The sequence below is a fragment of the Pristiophorus japonicus genome, chromosome 3 (assembly GCF_044704955.1).
Source record: "Pristiophorus japonicus isolate sPriJap1 chromosome 3, sPriJap1.hap1, whole genome shotgun sequence".
NCBI classification, from domain to species: domain Eukaryota; kingdom Metazoa; phylum Chordata; class Chondrichthyes; family Pristiophoridae; genus Pristiophorus; species Pristiophorus japonicus.
In genome coordinates this window covers 111,495,715-111,516,346 of record NC_091979.1, presented here as the reverse complement: position 1 = coordinate 111,516,346, position 20,632 = coordinate 111,495,715, and the positions used below count along the sequence as shown (strand labels likewise).

At 42.1% G+C, this 20,632-nt stretch overlaps 1 protein-coding gene across 3 annotated transcripts in view; it reads left to right on the top strand.

The window, feature by feature from the left end:
* Window positions 1-18,072, top strand: part of ppig (peptidylprolyl isomerase G (cyclophilin G)) — an 82,361-nt gene extending 64,289 nt beyond the window's left edge. For all 3 annotated transcript variants that reach the window (XM_070875701.1, XM_070875703.1, XM_070875702.1), the window contains 3 exons: window positions 168-255; window positions 2,621-2,763; window positions 14,542-18,072. In XM_070875701.1, coding sequence (XP_070731802.1) covers window positions 168-255; window positions 2,621-2,763; window positions 14,542-16,495 — 2,185 coding nt within the window. In that variant the 3' untranslated portion in view covers window positions 16,496-18,072. The remainder of the gene's footprint in view (window positions 1-167; window positions 256-2,620; window positions 2,764-14,541) is intronic.
* Window positions 18,073-20,632: the final 2,560 nt, after the last annotated feature.

The following is a 20,632-nucleotide window of genomic DNA, read 5'->3' as shown; positions in this document are numbered from 1 at the left end:
GTTTTGGAATTTGGAATTTAGTTTAATTCTTTGTGATATAGTGGCTTGCAAATGACCATTTTGAACCCGCGAGGTTAAACTAAATTCGGGAATTAACTTTTGTCCATGCTTTTAGTTTCATCCATGAGTAAATATTGTTGTAAAATAATTGCCTTTATTTTGAACAGCAATGCATCAAATTCCCAAATATCTACATATCAAAGACGACTTTTAGTAACCAGGTCAGGCCGAAAAATTAAAGGAAGAGGACCCCGGGTGAGTAACTGTTTTGCAGAAACTTTTCCCCTAAAACTTCTGTGGAAAGAAATTTAATTCAGTATAAATGTCAGGCTTGACTCAGTGATAGCGTTCTCACCTGAGTCAAGTCCCACAAGATATTGGAGCACATGATCTCGGCTGATACTTTAATCCAGTACAGAAGGAGCGACATCTTTGGGACCAACCGTTAAGCCAAGCCATTGTCTGTTGAGGTGGACGTAAAAGATCCCATGGCAATGTTCAAAGGAGAGAGGGGAATTCTCCCAGTGTCCTGGTCAACATTTAACCACCACCATTAACCAGTCGTTTAATTTAATTGTGGGACCTTGCTGTGCACCAAATAGCTGCTACATTTCCTTATATTAGTCACTGAGACATCTTCGGGTTGTGAAAGGTGCTATACAATTGCAAGTTCTTCCTCTTCTTTCTATATTTAGGTATCAGCCATGGTTCAGTGGTAGCACTCTAGCCTCTGAGTCAGAAGGTTGTGGGTTCAAGTCACACTCCAGAGCCTTGAGCACAAAAATCTAGGCTGACACTCCAGTACAGTACAATGGCCCCAAGTTTCCACATGATTTGCTCCTGATTTTTAGGAGCAACTGGTGTAGAACGGAGTATCTTAGAAATCGGAATTCTCGTCATTTAGTTTGCTCCAGTTCTCGTCAGTTAGAACAGTTTCACTTTGGAACAGAATTTTCTTTTCAAAAGGGGGCGTGTCCGGCAACTTCCGCCTGATTTCAAAGTTTCATCAGTGAAAACTTACTCCAAACTAACTTAGAATGGAGTAAGTGAAGATTTTTGTACGCTCAAAAACCTTGTCTACACTTTAGAAAATCAGGCGTAGGTTACAAATCAGCCGTAGGGAATGGTGGGGGGGGGGGGGTTTAAAGGGAAGTTTACAAACATTAAACACTTCAGTTTTACAAATAAAGAGCCATCATCAATAATAAATGATAAATACATCAATAAATCAACCAATAAATCAAATCAAAAAAAATTAATAAGAAATAATTTTTTTTTTAAATCAATAAATAAAACATTTTCTACTTACCGACTGCAGCACCGGGAGCCCTCCAACAGCGTGGTGGGATGCCCCCCTCAGTGTGTCTCTGTCAGTGTCTCTATCTCTCTGTCTGTCTGTGTGTGTCTCTCATTCTCTGTCAGTGTGTGTTTCTGACAGCGAGGGGGGTAGAGGGAGAGAGGGGGGGGGGGGAGCAGAGGGAGGGAGGGGAGAAGGGGGAGGAAGGAGATTTGTGGGGGGGGAGGAGGAGATTATTGGGGGGGAGGGGGGAAGGAGATTGGGGGAGGGAGGCTGAATGGGCCGGGCCCGAGACTTCGGGCAGGGCCTGTCCCCAGCACCAGATTTACAGGAAGGTGGCGTCGGGTCGGGGGGAGCGCGGGTCGGGGGAGTGGTGGGAGGGGGGGAGGGAGGGAGGAAGAGGGAGGTCAGGTCGGATCCAGTCCGGGGGCGGGGGGAAGCGGGAGTCAGGTCGGTGTCAGATCCGATCCGGGGCGTGGGGGGGCGGAGGGAGAGTGGGAGTCAGGTCGGTGTCGGGTCCGGTCCGGAAGTGGGGGTTGGGAGAAAGCAGGAGCTGGCCGTGGGAGGAGCCTTATTCACACAGCCCCAGTGAGGCCATTCGGCCAGGGCTAGGGGCTGCGTGCTTCGGCCCCTCCCACACAGTTTTGGGCGCCTGGAGCTACTGCACATGCGCGCCCACTGTAGCGCGCATGTGCAGAGGTCCCGGCACTGTTTTCAGCGCAGGGACCTGGCTCCGCCCCCTACAGCTCCTGCTGCGCTGCGCCGAGGGTCAGAGGACCTGCAGGGAGGTGGAGAATCTGGAGGGTTTTTTTAGGCGTACTTTGTGGCGCGAAAAACGGGCGTCCAGGTCGGGACTGCGCCGTTCTAGGCGCGGCTCGAAACTTGGGCCCTAAGAGAGCACTGAACTCTCTGAGGGAGCAAGCAGGGAAGTGGACCTGAGTCCATGATTGGATCAGCCATGATCGTATTAAATGGCAGAGGAGGCTTGAGGGGCCGTATGGCCTACTTCTGCCCCTATTTCTTCTGTTCTTATGTTGTCCCATCTGCCCGGCCGGTTAATGTATCCTATGGCACTATTTTGAAGAAGAGCAGGGGAGTCCTGGCTAATATTTATCCCTCACCCAACATAACTAAAACATATTTGTGGGAGCTTGATGTGTGCAAATTGGCTGCTGCATTTCCCTGCGTTACAACAGTGATTACACTTCAAAAAGTACTTCATTTTACTGGTTGTAAAGTGCTTTGTGATGTGCTGTATAAATGCACGTTAATTGGTAAGGTACCCTATGCACATTTTATATTTTTTTTAATTATCTCATGTAGCGCTATCGAACACCTTCAAGATCAAGATCTCGGTCAAGAGATCGATTTAGGCGCAGTGAAACTCCTCCACACTGGAGACAGGAGATGCAACGAGCACAAAGGATGAGAGTTTCAAGTGGAGAGCGGTGGATTAAAGGAGATAAGTAAGTGTTACAAAGCTACTGAAATTTTTCATACTGTCTGCAGATAAGACTATTTTAAATGTCTCAAATGCTTTACAGCCTCATAGTATCTCACGAAAATTGTTCTTATTTATTAGCTGTGTAATGGACACTTCAAACTGTACAATCTGTATTATATCTTTTTAAATGAAATTTTAGATACAGCAAAGTTTTGTGAATTTAAAATGGTGACAAGTTAGATGTACTCTTCAGCATTCCTTTAACTTTGTAGGGAAAGAAACAATACACAAATGTAGGGATATCTACAATTCTCTGAGGATTAGATAGGATAGTTAGTTTCCCAGAGGGAATTCCCTGCATCTGTTCACAAGTTAATTACATCAGAAATTCCCTTTATGTTTTTCAGTTGATAATACATGGAGATTATCAGAACCCAGTTGGCTCTTAGGAAGGGCAAACTTTGATATGTAAGGCAGGCTCCAAAAGCACATGAAATCCAGCAAATGGCTGGAGGTATGCTTTCATAATCTAATATACTTGGACGGTGGAATTGATTATAGTATGATTGCCTGCCTAAATGGGAAAGGACTTCTTTGTTAAGTAGAACCACAGTTGAGCACCTTATAGTTATATTAAAGTTGATGAGCTCTATTGGTGGTTCATGTTTCTGTACTGGAATCCCATCGCTTTTGGCCACCTGAATAACTGAGGCAAGAACATCTGTTAGCCATTTTTTTGTAACTCGGTCTGAAAATGAGTGAGAGCATTCTTGCCTTCCTCCAAAAAATTATGAAAATGATTAATGATTTTTAAAAAAAAAAATTTCTACCCACCTGCACATTTGGATCTAAGTTGATTTTTCCAGTTGGTGATTATTTTTGTGTGTTCCTGTTTATATCATCTCTCTCTTTATCTTTTAATAGTATTCTGCTCTTCTCCTCTCTTGCTCTCCTTATCGCATGCACCATATGAAATTAAGTAGGTCTCTGCTAATTCAACTTAATAATCAGCCACGAGAAGGTGTGCAAGAGTAGCCCACAGCAATTTCGCTCTTAGTGGGAAAACACCTTGATCAGTGGCTTCAGTGCAATTGATCCATTTGGGCTCCAAGACATGTTACCTGTTGCTGCAAAGAGTACTTTTGAACTACCTATACTTTAATCAAGGAATCACAGGCTATTGGCATCTGTATTAATGTCTTGTGTAGCTAGACATCTTTCCCTGGTGATTATGAATGACTTGTTGAAGAGATGCAATCATATTATCAGAGAAATTGAATCGATCTAACAGGGGACCTGGAAGGTAGTGGTAAGTGATGGATCAAAAAACTAGTTCAAAGCAAAATGAGAGAATTAAGAATTTTTTTTTAATAAAAAGAACTCTTTATAATTTTCCCAGCATATCTTTGTCTTTAAAATCATTCTTTCTTGGTTAACTATGATTTTGGGTGCTTTCAAATAAGAAACAAATTAAATCCTTCACTGTTCTGTGAAATGTTTAACATTATACAAGATCATTACAGATGCTGGGGATGTTGGCCTGATCAAGAACACTGACGTTGGTGCATCTATCCTCCCAGTGGATTTGCAGGATCTTGCGGAGGCAACGCTGATGGTTCTTCTCTGGTGCTTTGAGGTGTCTACTGTATATGGTTCATATAGGAGGGCGGGTATCACTACTGCCCTGTAGACCATAAGCTTGGTGCCAGATTTGAGGTACTGGTCTTCAAAGATGCTCTTCCTCAGGCGACCAAAGGCTGCACTGGCACACTGGAGGCGGTGTTGGATCTCGTCGTCTATGTCTGCCCTTGCTGATAGGCTCCCGAGGTATGGAAAATGGTCCACGTTGTCCAAGGCTGCATTGTGGATTTTGATGACCTGGCGGGGTCAGGTTGATGGAAGACTTTTGTCTTAACGTATGTTTAGTATAAGGCCCATGCTTTCGTATGCCTTGGTGAAGATGTTGATGATGGCTTGGAGTTTGGCCCCAGCATTGAAGCACTGACCACACTCGACCAGCTCCATTGGGCGGGCCACATCGTCCACAGAGGAAATGTTTCAACGACACCCTCAAAGCCTCCTTGACAAAGTGCAACATTCCCATCAGCACCTGGGAATCCCTGGCCCAAGACCGCCCTAAGTGGAGGAAGAGCTTCTGGGAGGGCGCTGAGCACCTCGAGTCTCGTTGCCGAGAGTATGCAGAAACCAAGCACAGACAGTGGAAGGAGTGTGCGGCAAACCAGACTCCCCACCCACCCTTTCCTTCAACAACTGTCTGTCCCGTATTGGACTGTACAGTCACCTGAGAACTCACTTTTAGAGTGAAAGCAAGTCTTCCTTGATTTTGAGGGACTGCCTATGATGATGATCATCATCATCATTACAGATGAGGGAATCAATTCAGTCCATTATATTTCATCCCAAAAGACCCTGCAATTCCCCATGCTTCCCTTTTCAGCACCGAATTGTTTCTTAAATGATTCCAGGGTTTTTGCCTCGACTACTCAATCACCTCCAACTCATTCTGTAATTTCTGTGCTACCACTTTTTCAATTTCACTGCCTCTCCTAGTTTGGTATCATCTACAGGTTTAAGTAATTTCATTGTGTTTGGGTTCATGTCATTTATGTAAATTAGACATCGCCTGGCGTACCCCATTCAGCATAACACTTCTAACAATCACCTGTTGTTTTCTCCCTTTCAGACAGTATCTTTATCCTTGCAGCTTTGATCTTAACTAATAGTCATTCATGTGGAATTTTGTCATCTGCCTTTTGCAAGTCTGCATACAAAATGTTGTTTCCCACAGCCCACTTGGGTTGTCACTTCCACACTAAGAAGTCCAGGAGGTCTGTCAGGCAGGATCTTTTTCCTTCTAAAGCCCTGTTGACTTTAGTTTACTTGGTTATTGTTGGCTCTTATCAAAGTCGCAAATGACATCCATTGTAACTGACAAAGGTAAACTATGCCTCCTCGTCCTTCTCCGCCTGTCTGCAGCCTTTGACATGGTTGACCATTCTATCCTCTTCCAGCACCTCGCCACCATCGTCTAGCTGGGTGGGACTGCACTCGCCTGGTTCCATTCTTATCTAATTGTAGCCAGAGAATAATCTCCAATTACTTCTTTTTCTGCTCCCGCACAGTTACCTCTGGTGTCCCCCAAGGATCTATGCTTGGCGCTCCCCTATTTCTTATCTACATGTTGTCCCTTGGCGACATCATCCGGAAACACAGTGTCGGTTTCCACATGTGCTCTGATGACACCCAGCTCCACCTCTTCTCTCGAACCCTCCACGGTCTCTAACGTCAGACTGCTTGTCTGACATCCAGTATTGGATGAGCAGAAATTTCCTCCAATTACATATTAGGATGACATAAGCCATTGACTTTGGACCACACCACAAACTCCATTTCCTAGTCACCGACTCCATCCCTCTCCCCAGCATCTGTCTGATGCTGATTGTTGAACCAGATTGTTCGCAACCTTGGTGTCATATTTGATCCTGAAATGAGCTTCTGACCACATATCCACCATCTTTCTCCTCTGAATTCATTACCTCCTGCCCTCCCTTAATCTCTCCCTCCATGTAATTTCCTCAACACGTATTCGCAGCCATCCCCTTGACCTTGCCATCTCTTGTGGCCTTGCTATTCCAACTGTGTCAATTAACGATAAAGCCATCTGTGACCATTTCCTTGTATCGCTGTAGAACCACAGCCCCCTTCCCCAATCCAAACCTATTTCCTTCTGCATCCGCTCCTGGGGGAAGAAAACTCCAAACTCTCTTACAACTGCACTTATTAACTCAAAACTGTCCCACCATTAGCCCTCTTAACAGTGACATTTCTGCAGCCACCGATCTGCTCAACCACATCCTCAACACCACCTTTAATGCCATAGTCCCTATTAAAAAGATTACTCTCTCCCACGCTAGCCGTTCCCCCGGTACAACCCTCATCTTCGCTCTCTCGGGTCAAAAGGGCGCAGACTGCACTGCACTCGCCTGCTTCCATTCTTCTCTATCTAATTGTAGCGATAAAATCTCCTGCAATGGCTTCTCTTCCCACTCCCGCATCGTTACCTCTGGTGTCTCCCAAGGATCTGTCCTTGGCCCCCTCTTATTTCTCATCTGTACGCTTGGCAATATCATCCGAAAACTGTCAGTTTTCACATGTAAGCTGACGGCACTCAGCTCTACCTCTCCACCACTTCTCTCGACCCCTGCTTGGTATCTAAATTGTCGGATTGCTTGTCCGACATCCAGTACTGGATGAGCAGAAATTTTCTCCAATTAAATATTGGGAAAACCGAAACCATTATCTTTGGTCCACGCCACAAACTGCGTTCCCTAGCCACTGACTCCATCCCTCTCCCTAGCATCAATCTGAGGGTGAGCAAAGACTGTTCGCAATCTAGGTGTCATATTTGACCCTGAAATGTGTTTCCAACCACATATCAACGGCATAACTAAAACTGCCTTTTTCCACCTCCGTAACAGTGCCCGCCTCCGCCCCTGCTTCAGCTCTTCTGCTGCTGAAACCCTCAGTCATGCGTTTGTTACCGTTAGACTTGACTACTCCAACTCATTCCTGGCTGGCCTCCCACATTCTACACTATGTAACTGGAGATCATTCAAAACTCAGCAGTCCATATCCTAACTCACACCAAGTCACGATCACCCATCACCCCTGTGCTTTCTGACCTACATTGGCTCCTGGTTAAACAACGCCTTGATTTCAGAATGCTCATCCTTTTTTCCAAATCACTCCATGGCCTTGCCCCTCCCTATCTCTAATCTTTTTCAGCCTCACAGCCCACAAAATGGCTGCACTCCTCGAATTCTGCTCTCTTGAGCATCCCTCATTATAACTACTCAACCTCGGTGGCCGTGCCTTCTGCTGTTTGAGCCCAAAGCTCTGGAACTCCCTCCCTAAACCTCTCCACCTCTCTTTAAAACACCAAGCTTTTGTTCACCTGCCTTAATTTCTTCTTTTGTGGCTCGGTGTCAAATTATCTTGTAACACAGCTGTGAAACGCCTTGGGACATTTTACTACATTAAAGGCACGATATAAATAAAAGTTATTAATCTAACAAAGACCACCTATTTCTACCACTAACATCGCCTGTCTCTGCCCCTGCCTCAGCTTATCCATGCCTTTGTTACCTCTAGATTTGACTATTCCAATGCACCTTCCTTACAGACCTTTTGTTTTATTCTTTCCTCCCCTCCCCCCTTTCCCTGCTCCTACACTTGCTTAATAATCTGTTGCATCTCTAACTTTTTCCAATTCTGACGAAGGGTCATCGACCTGAAACTTTAACTCTGTTTCTCTCGCCGCAGATGCTGCCTGACCTGCTGAGTATTCCCAGAGTTTTCTGGTTTTATTCCAACTTGGCTGGCCTCCCACATTCTACCTTATGTAAACTTGAGGTCATCCAAAACTCTGCTGCCTCCATCCTAACTCGCACCAAGTCCCGTTCACCCATCACCCCTGTGCTCGCTGACCTACATTGGCTCCTAGTTAAGCAATGCCTCAATTTTTAAATTCTCATCCATGTTTTCAAATCCCTCCATGGCCTCGCCCCTCCCTATCTCTATAATATCCTCCAACCCCACAACCCCTGAGATATCCGCGCTCCTATAATTCTGGCCTCTTGAGCATCCCTGATTTTAAATACTCAACCATTGGTGGCCGTGCTGTCAGCTGTTGGGCCCGAAGCTCTTGAATTGCCTCCCTAAACCTCCCCACCTCTCTACCTCTCTTTCCTTTAAGATGCTCCTTAAAACCTACCTTTTTGACCAAGCTTTTGGTCATTGCCCTAATTTCTCTTTATGTGGCTCGATGTCAAATTTTGTTTTATGACACTCCTGTGAAGTGCCTTGGGACATTTTACAACATTAAAAGCGCTATATAAATACAAATTGTTGTTGTATAGATAATTAAGTTTACTCCCGATAATCAATGTAGCTTTATATTTTCATTATGATGTGCTTGTAAGAGTGCTAATTACAAATATTTTGAAATTATCTAGTAGAACCATTATTCTGTTAAACAAGTAAGGTTAAAAATCCCTTGTATCCTTATAGCCCAAGAATGGGCAGTATCACTAGAAAAGTTTGAGATTATGCTTTAGACTACGCGCAAAATTCATTCTCACTTCTCAAAGAAATTATTCGAGTGCTAATTCAAGTCGAGAAGGCCGAGTTCATTGACGTTACACTTAAAGGGTGGACCAATATCGAGTACAGTCTAATCACAACTCATCATTGTCATAGGCTTTTTCCCGTACTTAACGGGGAGGTTCATTGATACTGCAGCACCTCAGTCTCAGCATTGCTGGCTGTGTCCCTGCCTCAGTGAGGAGAAACACAACAAGGAGAAGGAGCCGGAGAACTGAAGAAGGTGTGCTCATGGCAGATCCACATCAGTCGGGTGGTCAGAGTGATTGGATGCTTCAATAAATGCTACATACTACCATCTGTACCAGTCTTCACACACTGTCCAAAGCACCACGCCCCCATCACTCACCCCCCAACAATCTCTACCTAGCAACACTCACATCCACACCTCACACCTAGCACACAATGACAGATGTTCAACTATGACAGGCACAAGAGTCATTAATTATTAGAATGAATGTGATATGTGTATGCATAAATTTATTAATGAAGTTTGCAATATTTTGTGGTCACTGTCCTTTTATCCTTGCGCCCAGGACAACGCTGTGATATAGCATGACACAGGAATGGTACAATGAGGATGTGGTGAGCAAAAGGGATCTGGGGTTTAAGTCACCCTGGTATGAGGGTGGAGGTCTGTTTTGAGGTTAAAGCCTCCTGATGTCCCTCCACATCTCTCTGCGCACATGTTCCCATATTTCACGTTGCCTATGCTCCCGCCGCCATAGATCCTGGAGGGCGAGGTGGTATGCCACGACAGCCCCCATTAACATTGCCAAGTGTCGCAGTTTGAATCTTTGAACAATAAATGGAGCTACTTTGTAGTATAAATGTAGCTATTTTGTAGTTGCCAGAAGATGGCTGATACAAAAGGAAGCTTGAAATTACTCATAGGAACTACTCTAATGGGTGAAACTGACGACAAACCACTGAAACTAACCTGCCCTGACAGCTGGGAGTGATTAATCTTGATGCCTTTAAGCAACGTCGCTGGAGCTGCACGCCAGCTCTCCCTGTCCTGTCTGATTGAGGCGACAGTGAGGCAATGAATGTTCTAGATCAGTCGGCCAGTGAGTGTTGCACGCTCACTTATGTCACGATCTGCTTGACGTTGAAGACCCTGGCAGCGGTACCTTGTACTGGCAGCGTAATGGGGCCAGATTTGCCGTTCACCGCTGGATTCGCCTCGCCCCGGCGCTGCTGCATCAGCGCCTCGTTAGCCCAAATGCTGGGGTAAAGGTACTACATTTTTCTCCCTTGGCGTTTTAAACTGGAATTGAGACATGTAGATGTTTAAAGCAAATTATTAGATTTAGCTTTCACGTATGTATTGGTGTATTTTTAAGTCCCTTAATTTTTATACAGTTTTTAAAAAATTATTAATTTACGGGATGTGGGCATCGCAAACAAGGCCAGCATTTATTGCCCATCCCCAATTGCGAAGGTAGTGATGAACTGCCACCTTGAACCGCTGCAGTCCATGAGGTGCAGGTACTCCTACAGTGCTGTTATAGAGGAGTTCCAGGATTTTGACCCAGCGACAATGAAGGAACGTGATATATTTCCAAGTCAGGAAGGTGTGTAACTTAAGAACATCAGAAATAGGAGCAGGAGTAGGCCATTTGGTACTTCAAGCCTGCTTCACCATTTAAGATCATGGCTGATCTGATCATGGACTCAGCTCCACTTCCCTGCCCGCTCCCATAACCCTTTATTCCCTTATCGCTCAAAAATCTGTCTCTCTCTCCGCCTTAAATATATTCAATGACCCAGCCTCCACAGCTCTCTGGGGCAGAGAATTCCATAGATTTACAACCCTCAGAGAAGAAATTCCTCCTCATCTCATTTTTAATTGGGCGGTCCCCTTATTCTGAGACTATGTCCCCTAGTTTTAGTTTCCCCTATGAGTGGAAATATCCTCTCTAAGGCAATCTTGTCGAGCCTCCTCATTATCTTATATGTTTCGATAAGATCACCTCATTCTTCTGATCTCCAGTGTGTATAGGCTCAACCTATCTTCATAAGTCAACCCCCCTCATCTCCGGAATCAACCGAATGAACCTTCTCAGTGCAAGTATATCCTTCCTTACATACGAGACCAAAGCTGTATGCACTACTTTAGGTGTGGCCTCACCAATACAGTTGTAGCAGAACTTCTCTGCTTTTATACTCTATCTATTGTGTTCCTAACACAGATGCGACTGCACACAGGGAGGTTAAAGTAACAATTACCTCAGTCTTTATTAAGACACTCCAGAGTGAGGAACAGGCCTTAGGGGGCCGGCTTATATACAGTGCTCCCAAGGGATGCTGGGATCCCTTGGGACTTCAGAGATCCTTTGGGTGTGTATTGTGGGCTCTCAAAAGGTGGTGTCTGCTGTGGGTTGTTCAGGGTAGTCTATGAACCGCAGCCTCATTTGGTCCAGGTGCTTTCTGCAAATTTGTCCCCATTGTGTAGTTTGACTACAAACACCCTACTCCTTTCTTTAGCTATCACCATGCCCACTTGGGACCACGTCCATAGTTTAGCAGATACACAGGGTCATTCAGATCAATTTCCCGTGACACAGTGGCGCGACCATCGTTTAGATTTTGTTGCTGCCGCCTGCTCTCTACCTAATCATGCAGGTTGGGGTGAACCAGCGAGAGTCTGGTTTTAAGTGTCCTTTTCACGAGTAGCTCAGCCGGGGGCACCCCTGTGAGTGAGTGGGGTCTCGTGTGGTAGCTGAGCAGTACTCGGGACAGGCGGGTTTGGAGTGAGCCTTTTGTGACTTGTTTGAGGCTCTGTTTGATTGTTTGTACTGCCCGCTCTGTCTGCCCATTGGAGGCTGGTTTAAACAGGGCCATGGTGACATGTTTGATCCCATTGCGGGTCATGAATTCTTTAAATTTGGCACTGGTGAAACATAACCTGTTATCACTGACCAGTATGTCAGGCAAGGAGCGCATCCCCTTGGGACTTCAGGGGATGCGTTCCCTGGTGGCGGAACATGGGAGTACATGCTTCACAGATACACAACACTATCCCCCTTGCAATAACGGCCAACCTGATTACTTGCTGTAACTGCATACTAACTTTTTGTGTTTCATGCACAAGGACCTCCCAGGTCCCTCTGTACTGCAGCACTTTGCAATTTTTCTCCATTTAAATTATAATTTGCTTTTCTATTTTTTTTCTGCCAAAGTGGATAACCTCACATTTTCCCACATTATACTCCAGCTGCCAAATTTTTGCCCATTAACTTAGCCTGCCAATATCCCTTTGCAGATTTTTTGTGTCCTCCTCATAATTTGCTTTCCCACCCATCAGTAAACTTGGCTACATTACACTCAGTTCCTTCATCCAAGTCATTAATATAGATTGTAAATAGTTGAGGCCTCAGTACTGATCCCTGCGGCACCCGACTAGTTACTGTTTGCCAACTGGAAAATGACTCATTTATCCCAACTCTGTTTTCTGTTGGTTAGCCAATCCTCTATCCATGCTAAAATATTACGCCCAACCCTGTGAACTTTTATCTTGTGCAGTAACCTCTTATGTGGCACCTTATCGAATGCCTTCTGGAAATGCAAATACACCATATCCACTGTTTAGCCCTTATCCACCCTGCTCATTACATCTGCAAAGAACTCCAGCAAATTTGTCAAACATGATTTCCCTTTCATAAAACCATGCTGGCTCTGCTTGATTGCATTATGCTTTTCCAAATGACCCGCTACTGTTTCCTCAATAATGGACTCCAGCATGTTTCCAACGACAGATGTTAGGCTAACTGGTCTATAGATTCCTGCTTTTTGTCTGCCTCCTTTTTTAAATAGGGGCATTACATTTGTGGTTTTCCAATCCGCTGGGACCGCCCCAGAATACAGGGAATTTTGGTAGATTACAACCAATGCATCCACTATCTCTGCAGTCACTTCTTTTTAGACCCTGGGATGTAAGCCAGCAGGTCCGTGGGATTTGTCCGCCTTTAGTTCCATTATTTTGCCGTGTACTACTACTTTAGTGATATAGCCCCTTGATTATCCATTGTTGGGATGTTTTTAGAGTCTTCTACCATGAAGACTGATACAAAATATTTGTTCAACGTCTCTGTCATTTCCCTGTTCTCTATTATTAATGCCCCAGTCTCATCCTCTAGGGGACCAACATTTACTTTCGCCACTCTTTTTTTTTATGCATCTGTAGAAACTCATACTATCTTTTTTATTTCGTGCTGGTTTACTTTCATAACCTATCTTCCCCCTCTATAATTTTGTAGTCGTTCTTTGCTGGCTTTTAAAAGTTTCCCAATCCTGTGGCCTTCCACTAGTCTTGGCCACATTGTATGCCCTTGTTTTCAATTTGATACCATCCCTTATTTCCTTAGTTAGCCACGGATGGTTATCCCTTCTCTTACAGTCTTTCCTTCTCATTGGGATATATTTTTGTTGTGAGTGATGAAATATCTCCTTAAATATATGCCACTCCTCATCAACTGTCCCATACTTTAGTCTGTTTTCCCAGTCCACTTTAGACAATCTGCCCTCATACCTTTGTAGTCTCCTTTATTTAAGCTTAGAACACTAGTTTGTGATCCAACTTTCTCACCCTCCAACTGAATTTGAAATTCAACCATGTTATGGTCACTCATTCCTAGAGGATCCTTTACTAGGAGATCATTTATTAAACCTGTCTCATTACACAGTACCAGTACCAGACCTGTGCCCTGGTTGGTTCCGCAACATACTGTTCAAGAAAACGATCCCAGATACACTCTATGAACTCTTCCTCAAGGCTACCTTGGTCAATTTGCTTTGTCCAATCAAAATTGAGGTTAAAATCGCCCAGGATTATTGCCGTTCCTTTTTTACAAGGCTCCATTATTTCTTGATTTTATACTCCATCCAACAGTGTGGCTACTGTTAGGGGGCCTATAGACTATACCCACCAGCAACTTGGAGGGGAACTTGATGGTGGTGTTCCCATGCACCTGCTGCCCTTGTCCTTCTGGATGATAGAGGTTGTGGGTTTAGGAGGTGTTGTCAAAGATGCTAAATAAATTGCAATACGTGATGGTGAACATGTAAGTACATTTCTCAATTTGTAAAAAGAAATACTCAGACCTTATTTTGTGATGTGGGAAAGAGTTCTGGAGCAGTTACCAAAAAGATGTGCATCAAAAGGAATAGAAGACAATTTCAGTTCATCGACAAATGTGATTATGTTGGTTTTTCCCCATGACATGCATTGGTTTCCTTCGAGAATTTTTGTTCATACAAGTTTACTGAATACATGATGTAACTTATTCCACACAGTCTTGTCTTCTATTTATTTTCCATCACCGTAACTCTCAGGAATTGCTTGCACTCGTCAAATAGTCAAACCCATTGAGACAATCTGAGCAGTTGATAGGTCCCAGCTGTAAGGAATAGCAAATGTTACTGGTCTCTTTTCCTTTTAAAAATACATTTTGTAGGAATATGTAACACTGGCATCCATGTGTTTTTTTTTTTAATTGCCAATTCAGCAGGTAATAAAATGAAGTAAATGTTCTTGCAAATGCAGTGCAAATTCAAAAATTATTTTTGTTTGGTGGTTGCTAATTCCTGTTTTTTTTTCAACTGCTGTTTAAAGGGGTGAAGTGAATGAAAAGAAAGAAAACCACAACAATAGAAGCCCAGGCAGAGGGAGAGAGAGAATGGCTGCAGACTACAAACCGGTCATCTTGGATAGTCCAAAAAGGAGCCGTGAGAGAGATAAGAAAACAGACCGAGAGACTGGAAGGTGTCATCGATCTAGAAGTAAAGAAAGAGAACAGAAGAAAACAGAGAAAGATGACAAGCATGAAAAAAACAAATCTAAAAAGAGAAATAAATCAAGAAGCAAAGAAAGAAATCAAAGCAGAAGCAAAGATAAGGAAAAACTCGCCAAAACCAGAAGCAAGGACAGAGAGCAGAAAGCAAGCAAAGAAAAGAGGGCAAAGTCAAGAAGCAAGGATAGGGAGCATGCAAAAGGGAAAGAGAAGGATAAACATGCAAAATCAAGTAGAGAGAGAGAACAAAACAAAAGTAAAGAGCGGGGAAAACATGAAAAATCCAGAAGTCGAGAGCAGAGTAGAAGTAAAGAGAGAGGAAAACAGGCCAAGTCAAAATCTAGAACTCATGATCGAGAAAAGAGTACCAGTAAGGAGAGAGAGAAACTGGCCAAGTCGGAATCTAGAAGTCGTGATCGAGAAAAGAGCATCAGTAAGGAGAGAGAGAAACTGGCCAAGTCGGAATCTAGAAGTCGTGATCGAGAAAAGAGCATCAGTAAGGAGAGAGAGAAACTGGCCAAGTCGGAATCCAGAACTCGTGATCGAGAACAGAGTAACAGTAAGGAGAGAGAGAAACTGGCCAAGTCGGAATCTAGAAGTCGTGATCGAGAACAGAGTAACAGTAAGGAGAGAGAGAAACGGGCCAAGTCAAAATCCAGAACTCGTGATCGAGAACAGAGTAACAGTAAGGAGAGGGGCAAACAGGAAAAATCAAGTAGTAGGGATCGAGAACGGAGTAAAAGTCGAGAGAGGTTAAAACAAGCCAAGTCAAAATCCAGAAGTAGAGATCGCGAGCGGAGTAAAAGTCGAGAGCGAGAAAAACGGGCCAAATCAAAATCTAAAAGTCGAGAACGGAGTAAAAGTAGAGAGCGAGAAAAACGGGCCAAATCAAAATCTAAAAGTCGAGAACGAAGTAAAAGTAGAGAGCGAGAAAAAAGGGCCAAATCAAAATCTAGAAGCCGAGATCGAGAACATAGTAAAAACAAAGATAAAGGGAAAAGGGACAAATCTAGAAGCAAAGATCGGCAACAGAGCAGAAGTAAAGAAAGAGGAAGGCGAGCAAAATCTAGAAGTAAGGATAGGGAAAAAGAGAAAAGTAAAGAGAGAGAAAAACATGCAAACTCAAGTAGCAGAGACAGGGAACAAAAACGCAGCGAAAACTGGACTAAATCCATTGGTAATGACGAGGAACATGTCAAAAGTAAAGATCAAGAAAAAAGAGCAAAATCCAAAAGCAAGGAAAGGGATAGAAGTAAGAGCAAAGAAGGGCAAAGGAACAGAGATAAAGAACAGGGAAAAAAAAGAGGACGGTCAAGGAGCAGAGACACAAGAAGCGCTGAAAAATATAGGTACGAAGATTCAAAGAAGGAAGAAAAACCTAAAAGTTCAGAAGATAATCACAATAAGGAGAAGGAGTTAAAGGTTGCTGAAAATCAAAGTTCAAATGGGAAAAAAGTACACAACAGGGAGAATGAAAAACTGAAAAGCCATACTAAAAGCCAGGGAAGGGATCATAGCAGCAGCTCCGAGAGTCTGAAAGAGGATGAGGGCAGGAATAAGGAAAAGGAACAAAGTAGTAGTCCCAGTTTAAAGCGAAAAAGGGGGAGTAGTAAAAGCAAAAAGTCTGAAGAAAAATCTGCATCTCGAAGCAGAGTGTGTGAACACGATGACAAGATTAAGAAGTCAAACAGCAGAGTAAAAGATCGGAACCATGACAAAGAGAAGCACTCAAACTGTGATTCAGCTCCTAGTTCAGATGAAGATAAAAGTGAATAAATGTGCTTTATGGACAAGCAATCAATTGCCAATAAATGTTTCTGTGATTTATTTTTTTCAGACATGTTTGGGACGTGTCTTTTAAACCTGGATTTCAGTTGAGTTTGTTTTTTTTTGACAATCTGCAGCCTGGATTATTTGTACTACTGGACTTTTAATAAATTTGTAAAGTGGTGCAAAAGATGGTTTCATCTAATGTTTTAATTTTTGAAGCATTATGGTTTTTAGCTTTTTATTTTTTTAAATTTCTAAAACAGACCAATAAATAACTTTTTATTGCAGTTTGATTTTAGTATTTTCCGTAATAATTTTCATTAATAACATCTTTCTGTTTGGATGGAATAGTGTATCTGAATAGACAGAAAGCTTTCTGGTTATTGCCATCCTAATTTTTTTCCCTAAAAAGTATTCTTGAGGGAACTGGGTAGCGCAGTTTCTGTGTGAAATGAATTTGGGTAGATTTGACCCAGTTCTTTGTGCGTTGAATAAAACTGGCCACAACACAATATAGGTAGCACTAAATTGGCCGTTTTTCTTGGAGAGACCACCAGGATGGTTGGTATGGAAGGTGGGGGTACAGTGTTGAGGTGCATTGTAGCTGACTGCATTCAGCCCATACTGCACATGACTTGGAACTGATTGATAACACAGTTAAGACTTTTCCTCACTTTGAGCATAGAAATTCACTATTATGTATTTTTATTTTCAGCTTAACTATACAGTATAAATTTGACTTTCATGTATCCGGTTACGTTGTTGCAGAATCTGTTAAAATAGCTAATTTTAGTTTAGCTATGATGTCATAAATAACAGGTAGTGCACAAGACAGACATGTTAATACAGTCCTTAACATTTTCAGTTGATGTAGGGTCGTCTTCAAAGATTTGATTTCTTGTTTTCCATTTACTTACATGTTCAATTTGCATAAACTCAAGCACTACAAAATATTATAAATTCTTAATGTACTTTTGCTGGACTAAGCACTAGACATTCTTATGAATTTGTGTGATGTGATGCAAAGTAGTAATGGATCTCAGTATTTAGCCAAGTGGGCTCCACCAAAATACAATGTTCCAGAGTATAAACAGCATTTCTGTAGACTTCTATGGAATTTATTCCTCTCTGTGATTGTGTTATACTCTGTGCATTGCAACCACAGCACAGAACAAACATGCTTCGTAAACTGAAACGTCATGCTATGACATGTGATTCCTAAACTTGTACATTTGGACAAACATTTCTTATCCTGGTAAAGCTCTTAATCTGGAGAAACAGATGCTCCAGTCTGTTGCTCCTTTCATGATTCTAAGCTTTTTGGCAAAATTGAATTTCTTATAGAGCTTCGCTGAATATTTTGTCTAAAACTTAACAGGTATTTCTAGTTGTATACACCAATTGTGCAACCAGGCTTTGATAATACCATAAAAATATTTTCAGGAGTCTTAATGTTTGGGGCAGGCAAAGTTTAACATTTTATTTCGTATTTTTCCTTGAATTTGTCTGAAAATTGCCTATTTCTCAGATATTATCTTGAAGCATCATCTGAATATTTCTGATTTAAATTTAGTTCATATGAAAAGATAAAGATTAAAATCTTTATTTTTTTATTTTCTGAACTCATGGAAGCAGGTTTGTTTCTCCACGTGATTAAATTCTATAGTAAATTTATGGAAGAATTTGTTTCTTCAACAAATGTATGGTTATTAGTGTATGACCCTTGTGATATTTTTTACAAAGTTCTATCATGCAATAAAATCATATTGCAAACATATTTTATTTGTAAAACGTATAACAAATTCTACCTTGCAATAAAATTATTAAAAGCTTCAAATGGCATTTTATAGATGAGAATCATTTATTAGCATATTTAATGATTATTTAAAACAGCAGTACTCCATCCTAACTCTGTAAACTGAAGAGTTATTTCATGGAGCACAAGCATTATTGATGCATGCTATTTATCAATTGTCATATTTGTGACATTGTTCGCTATTAGTCTGGGATCTGGATTACTGAAGTGATAACTAATGAAGAAAAGAAACATACTGCAGTTATGGTCTGAAGTCATACACCAATTGGTGCCCAATCCAAATTGTGAGGCAGAATCGTGAAAGGGGTCTCCCACTGTTTTTAGTGTTGCTGAGTGTCTCCAAACTTCAAAGTTATACTGAAATAAAAACAAAGTGCTGGAAATATTCAGCAGGTCAGGCAGCATCTGTGGAGAGAGAAACAGAGTTAATGTTTCAGGCTGATGACCTTTCGTCGATGGTCATTTCTCCACAGATGCTGCCTGACCTGAATATTTCCAGCATTTTCTGCTTGTATTTCAGATTTCCAGCATCCGCAATATTTTGCTTTTGTATTCGTGTTCAAAGTTATACTGCCACTTTTGTACCTTTGTGCATCCAAAGCCACTTTGTTTTGACAGTGTAAATGCAGACTTCTATTCAGTGTACGACTGTATTTTGCTACTTTTTTGGTTCTGTCTTTTCTATGTTTTTTGCTTTTCTTTCCCGTCACTACTTTTTCCATTAATTTTTAAATGCTGGATTTTTTTTCTGAATTTACTTCTATTCGTTACTTCCTTTTGCTCTTTCCTAAATCCTTCGTGTTCTGTTAATTTTTGTTCTAACATAATTGTCTTATTTCCTGCATCCTTGAATGCCAAACCTCTCTCTGATGGACAAAAATGAGCACTGAGTGGTTAAGTTATGGTTTGGAACGAATGCACATATGTAGAGTAAAGACTGCATGCATTGCGCTCCAAAACAATGGTAGAAGGAGGCTTAAATGAACATCAGGAGCATCAGAAATGGTAGTGAAATACAACGTTGAGACTGTTAGGATGGGAGACCTTGAGGGGGCGGAGCAGTGGGTAGGAGGATCAGTGAGGTCTCCAGAAATACACGGCAGAGAGGATGGTTTGGGGTCATGGAAGAAACCATGGCAGGAGTCCTTAAAATGAGGTAGAATGAATGAATTAAAATAGGTGAATGGAAAGTTGCCCTAGTGCCCAAAACTTTATTTGTTTAGAATATAATTGGGTCATTTTAGTGTGACTATGATTTTTTTTTAAAGAGTTACGGGTGATTAACTCTTCCTTGTTGGGTTGCTTTTTGGTCAGCGTGCCTCACAGCCTGCAGATTTATTGCATATGCAGAAAATGCAAAAGGTGGTCATTCATACTTGGGTACAGTTCCACAAATGCTGACAATCCTTTAGTACCTCCTCCAGTTCTTCGTGGGTGAGCCTCGAGAGTGAATATTATTTGGAATGGGGGTCATGAACATTGAGCTGAACTGGCCTGATCCAGCATCTGCAGGGATTATTCCCAAGCCTGAAGCCAGTGAAATGAAATGTTGTGTTAACTTCCAACAGACCAGGGACCTTTCTGCTCTGCATGGTTCAAAGCTACAACATGCATTGCACTTAGCATTGAGCCCACTGCAGATTGTAAATCATGATCATTCTTGATCTTTCTAAAAAACCATGTTTAATATGGCAGTAGTGTTAGAAGCATCAATTTTTAGAGGTTTGAAGTATTTTAGTTATATTCAATAGTACTAATTTACTAATGTTGACCAATATATTAGGCAATAGTCACTTGCCACCTGTGACTGGGAAGCAAGCTGTGATTAATTACATTTTTGACAAGTAAATTAAAATGAGTAATAGATACTGTCATTCAGCATATGATGTCAGTATCCATATTTGTATGGTGTATGCGTGTGTACTTTAACTTTTTGTGTGTTTGTTGGTGAACTGGTAAGACAAAAAACCGAATGTATGAGTTTTTTGATTGGTATTAGGACCATTGCTTTTCTTTTAATTTACAGATGTATAGGGAATACAATTTCAAAGTTTGCGGATGATACAAAACTTGGCAACATAGTAAATAATGAGGATAGTATCCGGCTTCAGGAGGACATAGACAGACTGGTTCATGTAGATAAGTGTGAAGTGATGAATTTTGGAAAATGGAGAGACAGTAAAATCTAAATGGCATTATTTTTAAGGGTTGCAAGAACAGAGAGACCTGGAATGCATACGCTCAAGTCTTTGAAGCTGGGGCAATTTGATACGGCATTTAAGAAAGCATATGGGATACTTACCTTTTATAAATAGGGGCATGATAAA